The 17,246-nt window shown below is 33.6% G+C and overlaps 1 protein-coding gene across 1 annotated transcript in view; it reads right to left on the reverse strand.

Moving 5' to 3' along the window:
- TRDN (triadin) overlaps window positions 1-17,246 on the reverse strand; it is a 391,552-nt gene that overhangs the window by 304,377 nt on the left and 69,929 nt on the right. The window contains exon 4 of the mRNA XM_042987108.1: window positions 16,414-16,446. Coding sequence (XP_042843042.1) covers window positions 16,414-16,446 — 33 coding nt within the window. The remainder of the gene's footprint in view (window positions 1-16,413; window positions 16,447-17,246) is intronic.

The raw sequence follows: 17,246 nt of genomic DNA on the forward strand, positions 1-17,246 counted from the left end.
CCAAAGATTTAGAGTAGTCTGGACATGCTAAGGGAGTCACCTTTAAGAGATAATTTCTTACTCCTAGTTGGGATTGATTTGAATACAGAAATGGGATGAAATCTTCTAAATTAAAAGCTTACTTGAAATGCTACCTTCATTGTGAGAGAAGAAGGTCTTAAAGTTGTCATTTAGAATAATATTCTTCCTTTAGAGGTAAGTGCGTGTGCATGTGTGTGTGTGCATGTGTGTGTGCGTGTGCATGCTGCTTGGGCAAACCTGTCAGAGCCTCCTACCCTAATTTCATTTGGGGAAATACGCTGGACAGGGTGGTGTTTTGTGGGACTAGACAACCCATGTTCATCCATGGCTGGGTTTCCTGCAAGGCAGGTGGATGTTTGCACATAAGAGAACAGAAATAAGAAGCAGTAGCAGGAGCCAGCTCGGCACCCCTTAGCTCTAGCTCCTTTGTACACAGCAGCATCCCATCAAAAGGGAATGAACTGTAGATTGTGATCAGCATTGAAATGAGCAGAAGTCCATTCTAGAGGGAAAAAAATAAAGTGAGAGAAGACAAATCTCAACAAGGTTGGGATCAAGAGCACCATTCATGAAAAGGCAGGGGGAAATCCACTGATTTCCAAATACACGGAAAGAGTTAACTCCAAGAAGGAAGGTAAATGCTGGCATGTTGGATATATTTCACTACACATTTTCCTTAAGCAAAAATATAAATAAAATGAAACTAAAAGAGAATTAGACTGAAAAAATGGCAATATATTTCTGAGTATTTGTTTTTTACTCAACAGTAAATGGAGCAGACACAACCCAGTTCTATAACTCAGACCAATCTCAAGGATAAAGCCCTATTTTTTTTTTATTTTCCTGACTCCATACTTCAGTCTTTTATGAGGACAGTCTCATGACTCTGGACAGCTCTACTTAGATTTCTCATAAGTGGAGGCAGGGATCATGGATTAAAATACACACACATACACAATAAGATCTTTACAGGTCACAATGAAATATGATGACTTACACAGGCATTTTCTAGTGTGCAGGACTGTCATCAACTAAATTTTTAACTCACTCGAAGACCCTTAGTATTTCTGTAGAGGCAAGTGAAGACTCACACAGCTAACCTTATAAAGGCATACATAGGCCTACATTTCTCTGCTTATAGAAGACAAAAGAAATTTATTTCTTATGGTTGAGACTTAAGGATAAATTACATCTCTCTCTGCATGTTTTACTGCAACACTGAATTTTCTTTGGTGACTGCATTCTATGGCAAGTGTCAATGCCTGTGGCTATCAGATGCCTGGAGAAACCAATGAAGCCTCTGCACATGTGCCAGTTCTATCTCCTTACACTTGAGCCAGGAAATGATAACCATCCAGGCTCTTGTCCAATTGAGTAACAATGTCCTTCCAATTTAGACTTCAGAAGGATCTTTTTCTCACAAGCAAATGATGTTTGATTTGTTATTCTCAACTGCTCTTTCCAGCTAAGAACCATTTATATAAGAACGTAAAATTAAATTTTAAAGATTCAAGTCACTAAAGGTAGAACTTTATCGCCCTATGGTTTTCAACAAATTTCCAAGAAAAATAAAATTCCCTGTATTATATTACAACTGGCTTCCAGTTATTTGCTAATTTCCATGGACTGGTGAATAACTCCATTTTGTGTAATATGACAATAATGTATAATCGCATAAAATTGCATTTAACATCATGACACTGTTTAGATACAGTTCACTTAGACCTGCACAAATCCTGGGTACAAGGGCCAAAGAAGAAGATCAAAGCAGTTGTTATTTACCTCCAAATATATGTGTTTTCCAACTAGATTAATGCCCAATGTCTATTAAGACATTATAATAAGTCACAGCACCAGATGCCAGTTGGAATCATAAGCCATTGTGGTAACCAGTAAACCTTAAAGATTGTTTTGTGGCTGAGAAGGCACAGAAGTCAAAGTGTCTCAATCCAGGTGTGAGACTGTCCACAGGCCCTTAAGGATACAAATCTGTATTTGAATTTTGAGAATTGGAGAAGGGAAAAATAATATGGAAGAAGAGCAATAATTATCTCAGTGTGTCAGGAGGGAAAAAGGAGTCATCAGTAACCGTACCTTAGAAGAGTGGAGCAGTACTCCACTGATGTTTACAGTGTTGGTAACGGTACAATTGTACTAAAAGATTTATGAAAAGGGCAAGTTATCACCACAGAATGTGGGGAGCATAGTCCAACTTTTTTCACTACTCCTGATTTTCCTCTATAGTTTTCCTCCACATCTACAGGGAAGTATGAATAAATATAAGACATGGAGAAAAATAATAAGGTCTCCCTTTAAATCCTTATTTTTATTCATCTCCCACTCTAAAACTAAAAACATTTGAAGTCATCGGAAAACTTTATCAAGCTAGGCTCTAAATGCATTTACAAATTTCCTTCATTTAAGGAACTCAGAAGATTTAAACCCTGGCTTTTATGCTTTATAATTCAATGAAGATAATAAGGAAATATACCCTCCTCAGTCAGGCTGTTTCTCTGAAGTTCAAAGCCAAACAACCAATTAGGTCAGAGTCCAATGTCTCTGAGGAGGTGTTAGTCTCAGCACCAGACTTGTGAAGTGTTGGGAAAGTAAAAATTAGTAATATTGAGATTTTTCATTATTTCTGGGTTGCAATGATCATTAAATGATTATTTTAATAATTGTCATATGAAAGCTGGTATAAATCTATGGTATTCTAATATAATTAAAATATGCATTTTTTAGAAAAATTAGACACAGATAAATTATTCACAGATCTATACAAAAATATATCTGACATGTATTAAAATACAGCTTAGTGGTTAAGATAATCGATGCTAGAGCCAATCTGCCCAGTTGGAATCTGATTCCTTTTCTTACCAGCTGTGCAAACCTTATTTCTTCATCTGTAAAATGAGGTTATTAATAGTACCTTCCACACAGATTTACAGAAGAATTAAAATAAGTCAAAATGTGGGGCACCTGGGTGGATCACTTGGTTAAGCATCTGACTTAAGCTCAGGGCATGATCTCAAGCTTCGTGGGTTCAATACCCATGGTGGGTTCTTGCACTATGCTAACAGTGAGGAGCCTGCCTCAGATTCTCTGGCTCCCTCTCTCGCTGCTCCTCTCCCACTCACATTGTCTTTCTCAAAAATGAATTAATAAACATTAAAAAATAATCTAAAATGTAAAGAATTTACAACAACATCTGGTTATCAAGTAAGCATACTGTAAATATTGGCTATTTTTATCATAATTACTTGTTTCTCTCATTAAATTCTAAATTGATGAGGGCAAGAATTATATTTATATTGTTCCACGTTAAATTTTCAATGTGTAACAATAGTGGCTGTCACATACCAACGACTTGATAAATATATAATAGGGGAGCCTGGGTGGCTCAGTCAGTTGAGCATCTGATTTCGGTTCAGGTCATGATCTCACGGTTCATGAGTTCAAGCCCCACGTCAGGCTCTGTGCTGACAACTCAGAGCCTGGAGTCTGCTTTGGATTCTATGTCTCCCTCTCTCTCTTCCCCTTCCCTGCTTATGTATGTCCTCTCACACTCAAAAATAAATAAATACACATCTTTTCAAAAAGTCAAAGTAAGGATATTGAGTATTTAAAAATTTTTTAAATACTAGTAATAATTAATACTAGTAGTAATACTAGTTTTTAATACTAAAATAGTTTTTTCATGCTTTGCTTTATTTCAAAACTTATTCACAGATATTTATATAAAAAGTAAGTCAACTATGAATTGAATATATTATACCTGTAATAAAATGTTGACAAATATCATGTCTCTTTCATTTGAAATAATTGGGGACAGGATTTAAAAATAGGACATGCAATTCAACATAACTTAAAGGAAGGGTCCATAATTTCTATCCCTTTTGTTCTACATGTTAGATGTTATTGCAGTTCTCCAGCATTCCCTATTGACACTTATGGTATTTCAATGATAATCTGCATTCTCTTTTATTTGATGGCACTTGCTTATATACGTATATTTTATACACAGAAATAATGAAATTTTGACACTTGTTACACATATTTATACTGGACATCTGAGAAGATAAATATAGATTTCAATGATCCTTTTGGTAGTCCAAATGGAACTTTTAGGTGTAACAGGGAAATTTCTGGTTCTCACAGTGTGTGCTGCATGGCCCATGGGAACACATAATTATTCAATAGACAAAGTCTTTAAAACTTCTCTAAATTAGAAGTGAAGATTCATTTCATTGGCTTGATTCTCCTTCTTTATCTTTAGACAGTTTAATTATATCAATATGTAATCATCTAACCTCTATATCTCCCACAGGGCCAGTGGTAATCATAACCAACAGATTTTCCCAAGACTCTGAGCTCATCTCCCAAATATAATTTGGGAGGAGAGGCCATGGTACTTAAAATGGGAGAGTCACTAGCAGTAGCAATCAATGGGACCAAATTAGTGAAAATAGATTGTGTTAAATGAGTCCTAAGGATAACCTTATTTTGTAATGAAGTCTTCCTGAGTTATTTTGTATATTACGTGCATTTTGCTTATGATAGTTTAGTTGTAATTATAGAAGAGCTTATTTTTGAGTAGTTTATAATTTTGTTTAAGATTCAATGAGTGATATGCATTGAGGAAGGAAGACACTTGGGATGAGGACTGGGTGTTGTATGTAAGCAATGAATCACGGGAATCTACCCCCAAAACCAAGAGCACCCTTTATACACTGTATGTTAGCCAACTTGACAGTAAATTACATTAAAAAAAAAAAGATTCACATGGTCAATTTAAAGCATACAATTTATATCTATTAATATAACACATTGTTAACAAATTAAAAATATTATCAATTCAAGATTTTAAAATGACAGACTCAAGAAGTTAAAAAGATAATCTCTGTCACCAAGGCAACTGTACTGATTCTTTTAGATGGCAATCAAGTTCATTAAATTATTATGAGGCTGGTGGGTTTCAATGAATGCTTTTTATCATTATGTTTTCTCTATATATCTCACAAGCGCTAGACAATATAAAATGTCTTCTTACAATTTGTCTTATTTTAATATTGAAAATTCAAATTATTTATTCATTTAAACATAGAATCTCTTTTGTATGATTTTGCCAATTGTGATTAGGACACAAAAGTTTAATTATGATAAATAACCAAGCAAGACTAGTTATCTATTTAGTGGCTAATTAAGGATTATTAAGGGAAAATATTATATTGAATACTGAGTAATTTAGATAAGCATTCTAAATCATGTGTAGGTATTTATATTTTCTATGATTTTTCTGATAATATTTCTATTGTATTGATAAACAAGGTTGAGGAAATCACACTACTGACCATTAATGAAGAGTATAAAAAGGAATATATTCTTTCCCTCAAAGCTACCTAATATTTATGATTAAGTTGGTATACACTCAGATATAGTGTTAGACAATATTGAGAATAGTTTCCTTCAGGGATGTCGAATCCCATAAACATAAAAATGTTTGGGACCTTAATTTTGTTAGATTTGATTACTTGGTAAAGTTTTGTAAAATAAGCTCAACTTTTTCAAGAAAAATATTAGTCTCAATACTGCATAATCTTGACCCCTACAAAAAACTTCAAAATAAAAATGACAGTATCTGTCCAATCTCATTTTTGCCATTAGCTCAATAATCTTAGGTTAATCCATTTTTCCTCTTTGAATTGTATTTTTCCATCTATAAAATGAGATACTATTTCCCATGTGTCCATAAGCCAGACAGAGGTGTAAATGACTACAAACAATACCTTTTGTAAGATAATTGCTGGTGGACTTTATGGATTTAGATGATGTTTTGACCGTGTGTTTCATATTTGATGATAAACTAGACAAGATCAATGTGGCTGTACACCAGAATCATCTGGAGAGATATTAAAATGTATTCCTGAGCTACAGCCCAAAACTTAATCAATTAGTCTCTCATGGTGAGGAAACTTTTAGGGATCTCCAATTTAAATAAGCTCTCAGGTGGTTTCAGAAGCACAGCCAGTAGTAGGAATTGTTGTCTAGACCAAAGTTTCTCAAATTTTAATGTGCATATGAGTCGCCTGGGGATCTTCTTAAAAATGCAGATTTTGATTCATTTCATTTGGTCTAGATGAAGCCTGGTTCTGCATTTCTAAATTACTCCCAGATGATGCTAATGCCGCTGTCCCATGATCAGATGAAACTCTTGGTGAAACTATTAACATGTGACATCACAATTTAATAATAAAATCATAAAATATTATAGCTAGAAAGAATGTAATATCAGTAAAATCCAGCATCTTTGTTTTATAGATGTGAGAGCTGAGAGCCACAGGGATTAAGTGGCTTAACCATAGTAGGTGAACAGCAGAAGGGGAACCAATGCAAATATCTCCTCATCATATTTCTTCAAATCTATCTCAATCATGTTTAAAATGTTGATGTGTTCAGCTGATGAGCATCAATTGTCAATAGTGATTCCAATAGTCTAGGTTAATGTGACAGTGATATTAACTTAGTTTGCATTTTATCATTCATGTTGGTATTTTTAATGGAAATTTATATAGAAGAACAGTCACTATGTATAAACAAAACATGTTATTATCCACTTATCTTCAACTCTCTCCCTTCCTGGTGTCACAATGCATAAAATCACTCATTTTTAGAATTAATCATTTGGGTTGCAATTATTCTCACCCATGTTGTGAGTTAGAAACACATTTGAGGGGGGGGGGTTGAAAATACAGCTGCTTAAGGCTTGACCCCTGGAGATTCTGGCTGGGTAAATCTGAAGTGGGAAGGGATCTGGGATTCCAAATTAAAAAGACATCTGTGGCTTTCCTGCTAGAATTCATTATTGTTAACAGCATCCCTCCTCTAGTTTCAGGAACCAATCCTTTTTTAATCTCAGTATAAATAGTCCGGTTGATGCTAACCCCACTCTTTACTCCCAATGGTGAGTCTATTCTCTAGGTCTTGACAAAGTGCAGGTCCCTGGCAAACTGATTGATTCTAAGAAAGGCATGTTACTCAATAGAGATCAATGAGAGTCAACGACATTGTTTTTGCTGAAATACTTGGGGAAAAGCATAGGCTCCTTTCCTGAGTTGCTAAAGTAAGATACTTTTGGCCTCATGCTTCTGGTCATTGTAATTGCCACTAAGGAGAGGAAAGCCTGTCTGAGAATTAAGCAGATGAAGGAAAGCAGGGTCAGGAGCAAAGAGAGAGGATTTACTAATCACATTATTAACAAACCTATATCTAACCATCCCTAAAGCCAGTTTTGCTCTTGTATCTTTCAGTCACTCAAACCATTAAAGTATTCTTTCCATTAAGTCAGTTTGAAATGAATTTTAGTCTCTTGTCATTTGAATCTGATACACAGAGTTGAGAACCACTGGGATGTTTTCTGTTTTGCTTTATTCTGAATTCATTTTATTTTTCAATAAACCATTCTAAAAACACATAATCTGGAATATGTAGCACTTTAAGCCATCTGTATTCAACCAATACCTCATTTCTTATGGTTTTAAGACAGGAAACCTACATATCTGGAGAGAATAGAGTCTGGAATAAATGAATGACACCTAACAGCTTCCCATTCATACACTTCTTCGATACTTATCCTATCTGATTTATAGGTAAGATCAAAGCAACACTGAGATCAGATTTGGTGTCAGCATCGTGGGAAAGAAGGGTTTCTGAGATAACTCAGACCCGACCATTTTAGTATTTCTTGTTGGAGCAGGAATAATCTCAGTGCTTTCTTTGGCATGTCCCTACAGGCTCTGGTTCCACATACTATTATTTGTGGTAGTATCTCCCTACTGTTATTTACTTACTAATCATCCTGGTTCTAGTTTGCTTGCCTCGATGGAAATGAGCTCTTTCTAGTAGCACAAGATACAAAAGTTGACTGACCCGTTAGATCCAGAGTTCACTATAGCTGCAACCCCATTGAGAAGTGAATCTCTGGATCACTCACCAGATCTTCCTTTACCTCAACCTTCTCAGACTTTTTTAGTCTGAGTCCACCTCCAAGCCTGCTGTCTGTTCTCTCTGTGCTTTGTCACCCTGTCATTGTAGGTCTGATCAATAATAAGAAAAACGGGCAGAAGATAAAGCAGTGAGTTCCTTGTGTAGCCCCAGGGTAATATGCAGCTCTGCAGTTATGGAAGTGAGTTTTGATCCAGACTTACTGTGTGAAGACGTCCAAAGATAAATGTATCTATTTAACAAGGTTACTAGGGCCTACCTAGTAACCAATATTCTGAGCCTATGAATTTTAACAAGTTTAGTCGCCTTTCCATTTCCTCTCCTTTTTTCACTCACCATATTTTTCAGACACTTAATGTTCAGCCTGGTGTAAGCCACTGAAGCTGCCAGCAAAGATGGATGCAATGAAATCTTTGGCACAGAAACTTGTCCATCTATCTTACTCCCGATGACGTGATACAACCTTCTCAATGGCCTAATCCTAAAGTCTTGAATATTTATGATGCACACATTTCCTGGTTCTTCCTCATTCACCCTGACTGCAAAGAGCTATTGTGGGTTTCAATCAAGTGAGAAAAATACACAATAAGAGAACTGAGTTTAAATTTACTGGGTTCTTTTCAACCCGAGGAGTTTTAGGGAAATTTAAAAACACGACTATAAGGAGGATGTAATTTGTTGTGCTCTAAGTAGAGAAGAGCCTCTCCCTCCACTGTTGACACGCATCAGGTACAATCTTACAGAATCAGCTTTCATATTTGAGTCCAGTTCAAATATAAGGACAGGTCCTTATTTCAAAGAGCAAGTAATTAGGCAACAAGGAAATTCAATGTAATGTAGTGGGGTCTCTAGTTCTGTCCTCTAAGGCAAACAATGATTTAACACGTAAGGCCACCAATGCCCCTAATATTGAAAAACAGTTCTTCCTTCCCAAAAAACTGAATGTGCATAGATCCAAATGACTAAAACTATTTTTTATTAACTTTAAATCTAGACATCAGGAAATGACATTATAAAATGTGATTTCTTGTTAGGAGACTATTGTTGTCTTCTAAAATTACATATTCCAAAGGACATAACTGTTATAATGATTATTCTTATGTACAGAGTTACTACAGACTGAGGTTTAACTAAGAAAAAACTGTAAAAAGGAGATAAGTATATTCATTATGTTGCACTGAGAAATGTGAGTACAAAAAATTAAAAAGCTATATATCCCTTAAAGAATTATACTCTCTGTCAATGTTTACCCAATCTGAAAAGTCAGCTTCACATTAAGACCAATACAGAAATGTGAGAGAAAAATCATGCTAGGTTTCTGATAAACTGGTAATTTATTTTTGAAAAAGAAACAGAAAAATACCTACACCTATGATGAATGGATCTATATTCTTAACTTTCCTTTAAGAATACTAGATTTTCACTCTCTCTCTCACTTTCTTCCTCTATCTCTTAAGCTCTCCCTCTCTATCTGTTTGTGTTAGTAAGCCTGCTATGCTATTAACTTTGGCTTGGAGAATTTATGAATAATTAAGAGAATTAAAACTATTTATGTATTTTTATTATATTTCTATTTTTGCCCAAAACAGAGTTTATCCATTTGCTGTATAATTAGTTATTCATATTTTCATCCACTTTAAGTTCAGTTTGCATATGATCACATCATCATTATCAAATATGCAATGCCCCAATTATTTGATCTCATTTACTATCTCAATTGATCATCTATTCATTAAATTTTTCAGTAAGGTCTTTTCAGTACATTATACTAAATAAGGTGATCTTTTTACTCATATGCAATTACTTGGCTGTAGAATACAATGTTACATTGATCCTGATTTTGGTAGGGAATAATTAACTTTATTAGCCATATCATATAAAAGCTCCATTACAGTCATTTATTTATTATCTTATTTCACAAATTTTCATCATCAGCATTTGGGAATGTTGTACCCAAAGACTTACATGTTCTCCTCCACCTAGCATATTGCTTGAACCATAAAAAAACACTTGAAAAAGATTTACTGAAAAATAAATTTACTGAAGGGATAAAACATGTCAGTGTCCTGAACTAGTGATTACCTCTACATGAGTCAACATTGTAGACTATGGTGGAAATGAACCCTCATGCTCTGAATATTCTCACTGCGAATCCTCAGGTTATCCAGAAAAGAAAATGTTCGTTTTCATTACAGTGACATTAATTTTTTTCCCTTTGACATTACCTTGGCAAACCTTGGAAAACTGCATCTCCTTCCATATTTTGAAGATAACTTCTAAATTTTTTATCATAGTTAAAAAGTTGCAAATAATTTACAGGTTATTATAAATTTTGACTTTTGAAAATAAAATTTCTTCATGTCTCTGAAAAAATCAGGTGAATGGACTCTAAATACTACAATGTTTTGAGACTCTTCATTATGGATTTAAAATATCACAACAAGCTCTTTTTTAACATTTGGAAATTGTATATCTTTATTCTTTTTAAATTCATATTTTCACTACATTTCTTTCACAAAATTTCATTCAAGAACAATATATTTTTATCACTGGGAATTTTTTTCTTGATTAAACTATGATATCGTGTAATTTATATACTTTTTTCTCTAGAAAAAAGTTTATAAATTGAAATCTTGAATTTATTTCATATCCTATGGTTATAAGAATCTAAAGGTTACTATAAGAATTTTTATAAAATATAATTAAACCTGAAAAGCAAAATTATATTAGAAAGACATCTATCTCTTTATGAGATGCATAAAACTTCAATAAGTTTATGGGTTTGTGGATATGATATACAGATGGGATCAGATAAGATTCAACAACAAATCTAACCCTCTTGCTTACTTTTAACGATACAAATGTTGAGAAGCCTTATGAAAATGTATGCATACATGCATACATATGCCTTATGCATGAACATGTATATAAGAGCTACACATACATGCACACACACATACACAGAGATGACAATTTTATTACAGTAATGTTTACTTTTTTAAGTGTTCTTCCAAGTAATGTTAAAATGACATAGGGAATTAATAAGAAATTTATTTTCAATGATCTCTCAGCTGAGTAATTGATTAATGCTTTCTTCAGTTATATTGGAAACAAAGGTCTGAAAAACACATGATTTGCAAAAGATTTGCTACTCTATTCTGAAAGTCATTTACTTTCTGAATTCCCTGGAAGTAAAATGATTTTATTAGGCTCTCCAAATGACTGCTAGATATTTCTACTATTCTCAAATAGGAGTACTTTGTGCAACCAACCAATTTTCTGTCTCCCTCTCTCTGACCCTCCCCCGTTCATGCTCTGTCTCTCTCTGTCTCAAAAATAAATAAACGTTAAAAAAATTAAAAAAAAAAAGAATAATTTTAGTTTGCATCTTGAGGAAATTATTAAGAAAGAATAAATTTTGCAACACAACTGGAAGATATGTTATTAAAAGTAGATGAAAAGGCTAAAATGAGGTGGAGTTAACATAATAAATTTATTTTATTTAAACTTTTTAAACATTTTTATTTATTTATTTTTAGAGAGAGAGAGCACATGTACACAAGTGGGGAGAGGGACAGAGGAAAGAGAGAGAGAAAGAGAGAGAGAGAGGGAGAGAATCTTAAGCAGGCTCCACGCTCAGCATGAAGCCTAACAGGGGGCTTGATCCCATGACCCAGGAATCATGAACTGAGCTGAAATCAAGTCAGACTCTCAACAGACTGAGCCACCCCTAATAAATTTACATTACTAATAAGTTATAAAAATCAGACAAACCAATATTCTATTTTACCTTATTTTATTTGGACTAATGTCATGTAATATATACATAAAATTTTCAATTGTTTATGAAGCTAAGAGCATGATAAAGAGTTTGAAACTTCAGCAATATATATGTGAAGGGATATCAAATTCTAAGGTTTTACTTTTGGGACTTAATAAATATGTTTCAAATATAAAAGAAATGACTCATAATTTTGTTAACTACCATAAAGTTGTATAATGTATTAAGCATTACATATATTTAAAACCAGTAGCTAGCATATAGTTTTATACTTTTTATTAATAGGAGGTAGAAAATACATGTAACATAAATAGCATATAATGAATAAATGTTGCATAATGTATTATACATATATACACACATGTTCATATATGTGTATATACATAGAGTAAATTGTTTCCTCAACTAGTATATGACTTAAGTTTTTGTCAGTAGGAGATATAAAATACTAAGCATTTTACATTAGATGAAATAATATGAGATTTGGCTATAATTAGATTAGATATTTTATAATATAATTACATAAAATGTTGTTAATTCAGTGCATCTTAAAAATTTGGTTGTCTCAGAAAATATCCCAGCTATATTTAAAAGAATCAATGTCACTAAACTACACTGCTTTGGTTGTTTCAAAGTGCTCTTTCAAGCCAATGACAGTTCACAAGATCATATATTGGGAATAACTGAAAAGGATTATTTATTTTTAAATTTTTAAAAGCCCTTGATAGCTTTTAGTATTTCCTACCTATACTCTTTTTGCTTTGCTCTTGAATCTCCCTCAAGAGCAATCCAATCTTTTACATTATTCAGCTAAATAAAAGGTAAAGTCATTAAGTGAAACTTATCGTTGCTTTAATCTCCAATCTCCTCCACACCATCATATCTCTGGTGTCAGAACATCCCGTCATGAAAAAGAGCACTTGTGTATCAACATCATGCTTCTCCTTTCGCAGACGTATGAGGATGGACCAGAAAGACCAAGAGGTCAAGACCTTCCCTCTTGGTCTTTCTGGTCAGCATTCTAGCAATTTTAGGATGGGCAAAGTCTATTTCTTTATGCTGTAAAGTAGAATACTATTATGAACTTAGGTGTGTTTTCAGGCAAATTACTTTTAAGAAAGCATACAGATGTAATTTCATTCCTTTATAGCTATCTGCACTTGTGTACCCTGGGAAAGTAAGGAGTCAACATCCATAACGTATACTGTACTGGGAAGAAGTTACATAACAGGAGATCCAGATAAACAAAGCACACCTACCATACACAGCCAAAAACTGTTTCAGGAATTATGATTTAAAACGGTATTTGTTTCTCATAGTTGTAAATTTCAAATAATTATATAATAAAATATAAAATTTTATAATGATTCAGTGCCTTGGACTCATCATATAGTGTTTGGTAATAGAATTTACTATTTTAAAATTTTGACAAGCTGAAAAGTAAATATGCATAAAGAATATAAAGACACTAGGTACTACATCTAATGCCCTGAAGCTATATTTATTTATAACAACATAAGCCACAGAATCGCAGATTCAAAAATGTCATCCATATTAATAATTTATTTAATAATCAACCCTCAACTCTGAGATTGTTTGACTCAACCATTATTCTACATCAAATTCGACCTGTGAACTCCACCCATAAATAACAGGATGGCTGAGTTTTTAGTTTGATGAAAATAGCAACTGGACAAATGAAACTAACATTTTAAGTGCATTTAAATAAAATGCTTCATACAGACACAGGACAGTTAAATAAACAATCCCATGGCCTGATAACTTAGGTAATATAAAATGGCTAAATAGTATTGAATATATCTGAATGGGAAAGAGCATTCACAAGGAGACCAACAATCATTTACTTATGGATGAAAATCAAATGTTTTAAGAGACTGTCATTCTAGATTACCAAAAACATACTTCTTAAACCACAATTTTTAAATATGCAAATGTATAAAATAATCCATCATAAAATAGAGATAAGTTCATAGCATCTCTTCTCTAATAATAATATTTGAAATTTGCTTTTAAAAACAGAATACATAAAAAGTAAATAAATAAAAATAAAAACAGAATATGTATGGGAAGTGTTTTGTTTTTAGAAATGTTTGTAAAATATTATGTATTGCCTTAAAACTCTCATCGCCTCTATGACTCTACAAAGGAAAAGACTATAAATAAAAAATAGTAATTGTAATGAAATATATTTGCTTCAGTCTACTCTAACTAATGTTCATTATTACATAGCTTTTATACCCAAGGTAGGGTATCTGTTTCCTCAAATGTCCATTCATGCAACCCTGTGAATTATATTATTAAGAAAATAATAATAAGCACCTGGGTGGCTTAGTTGTTTAAGTGTCTGACTTTGGCTCAGGTCACGATCTCATGGTTTGTGAGTTCGAGCCCTGCATCAGGCTCTGTGCTGACCGCTTGAAGCCTAGAGCCTGCTTCAGATTCTGTGTCTCCCTCTCTCTCTCTGCCCCTCCCTTGCTTGTGTTCTGTCTCTGTCTCTCAAAAATAAATAAATGTTAAAAATTAAATGTATATATCTATTTAATATATATACATTCAGATGATTTTAAGTCTACTCTTCTTTTGGTAATCTTTCAAGACATTAGTGTACATGGTTTTTTTTTTTGTTGTTGTTGTTTTTAATTTTTTTTTTTAACGTTTTTATTCATTTTTGAGACAGAGAGAGACAGAGCATGAATGGGGGAGGGTCAGAAAGAGAGGGAGACACAGAATCTGAAACAGGCTCCGGGCTCTGAGCTGTCAGCACAGGGACCCGATGCGGGGCTCGAACTCACGGACCGCGAGACCGTGACCTGAGCCGAAGTCGGCGCTCAACCGACTGAGCCACCCAGGCGCCCCAGTGTACATGGTTTTAAACACATATATCACTTAGACTGTTTTAACTAATGAGCATTGTTGACATGTTTTTTTAAAAAAAAGTATCCTTAACAGCTATTTAATAGTCTTGCTGTTGATTTTATAAAATACGGCAATAATTTAAAGAATAATAATTAAACAGCTTTATGCAGATTTGCAATTTATGCTAATCATTACATGAAACAATTTAAAAATAATCCCACAGGGAAATTCAAATCAAAAGGAAAGAACAGACGATTAAATTCTAGATATTGATTTATGAAGAATATGATCTTATGATTTTCTTGTAGAATTCAATTTATAAGTAAGAAAATATTTGTTTTTCTCCCTTCCTTTTCTGATTGGAATACACAATATACATAACCTTTTGTTTCCAGACAATGGCTAGTAACTCATTAGCTTAAACTTTTACTGTGTTCTAGGCACTATCCATTGGAGATCAGCTATTAAAAAAAAAAAAAAAAAAAAAAAAAAAGCTGTTTCTAACCTCAAGAAGTTTAAAACTAATCTAGAATCTCTAAACCTGGATTTGATGGTTGAACTATGGCTTGAGTTCTTACATTCTCATCCTGGATTTGTGATCATGAAACCTTTCTCCTCTTGATAACTTCACAAACACTTTCATTTCTGGCTTTCTCACATTTGAGTATCACTAGCTCAGCTCTCTTTTGTTGGATAAGTTACAAATTCAAATTTTCCAAATTAACATAAACTAAATGGATTTTACCCCAGAGAGTGAGATAAACATCATCTCCTCAGGCAAGGCTAAAGCTCTAAATTTGGATCCCACTGTTTGTATCTATAGGAGGTCTAGGCAGATAGCAACAGAAGCCAGCAAGTTCTCCCCTGGAGTAAACACTCCCCAAAGCCTCTGCTGAATATGTGCAGCGATGACTAAAACATCACAATTGTATCAAGTCTGGCTATGTGTTGGCTGTTTCTCATTCCAAATATACCTCAGGAAGGTATCCTTTCTCCTTTTGTCCCTTCTAGAAATAATTCTCCCTTCTTCCTATAAAAATACTTGCCCCTCTGAGGTTTTTGCCCCATAGCCATACCTCTTTGTCCTAGCCATATTGCTTCCATCTCTTGGATTCATGACAATCATGGACAGTTATTGAAAAGCCTGGCAAAATCTATTTCTGCAAAGAATCCCTCCATACCAAATCCAAGTATACCCAGGTGACTCTATTCCTTTGGGATGATGCATGGCACATACTGACTGATATGTCTTTGCCTCCAAGATTATTATTTTGCACACTATCTCATATACCCTGTCCCCTACTTATCACCTAAAAATGAAGAATATTAATAGTGACAGTAAAATAAGAAGAAAATGAATAAAAATTTAAAATCTGGCCATAGTGAGAATAAAGAAAATGGGAATCATCATTTTCTGGGCCATTTCTGTGTCTACTGAATTCACTCCTCATTCCTGTAATTCCAACTCACACAGATCTATATGTAGATGAATTCACACATATCCTGAAGAAGGCACCAAGTAATCAGCTGAAAAATAATAGGGTCAGCTTTATTGGAGAGAATGGAGTATTTCTCTACCTACCTATAAAATTTGATCTAATCATCAAACAAAAACTGTACATTGAAAGTAAATTAAGGTTCCAAATCATGTAAAATATATTTTGAGTCATGCTAAAAAATGAGCATTACCATAAAAGGGGAAAAATGCATTATTAAAGGTAAAAACAACCAACCTTTTTGTTTCAAGGGAGGCTCCTCTATTTCTCCTAGACCAAGACAAAAACAGTGAATTAGAAAAACCTTTAGCTTAGCATAATATTGTTTCTCCATTTTCCCATTTTCTTTTGTTCATTAAAAAAGCCATCCATTAGTTTTGACATTAGTAGTCTTTATATTACTTTGCCTCCCAAATTCCAGTTTTTAAGTATAAACTTTGTTTATGTACATTTATGTGAGATAGTTTCACTTTTATGAGTTCAATAAAAGTGTGGCAGCAATCCAAGTTATACATTATAGTTCATATATCATGTTCATTTCTATTCTCTATTGTTCATCTCGACCTCTCACTGGGGCCAAACAAATACAAATTCAGACAAAGTCATAGAGAGGTCTAAAATAATAAGAGCTTTCCTGGTAGTCAAGGTAGTCTGATGACTGAGACTGACCCTAAAAAATGTCATGTAGAAGACAAGATCATTATGCTTTGTTCTTTTCACATCCATTCAATAGCAGTTTATGTATGGTTGGAGTTTATTTTCTTTTGTTTATTAATATATATATGAGAAAGTACATAGGTTAGCTGCATAATTGTGACATTTAGAACATTTCCCTCCATTACACCTCCATTTGGTTCAATCAATTTCCTTTTTATTATGATTTTAGGAGAATTGCTTTCTGCTATTTGACTATGAATATGACTTACATGTATAAAACATATGTCTATCAAGTTTTACTGTTGTTATTTCAATCTTCCTAAGGATAAACTTGAGAAATAGCTACAATTTTTTTCCCAAGGAAGCATATAAATGTGAGTTCCTATTGTGAGTTTGTAGTATTGCATAATAAG

This window comes from Panthera tigris, chromosome B2 (assembly GCF_018350195.1).
Source record: "Panthera tigris isolate Pti1 chromosome B2, P.tigris_Pti1_mat1.1, whole genome shotgun sequence".
Taxonomy (NCBI): domain Eukaryota; kingdom Metazoa; phylum Chordata; class Mammalia; order Carnivora; family Felidae; genus Panthera; species Panthera tigris.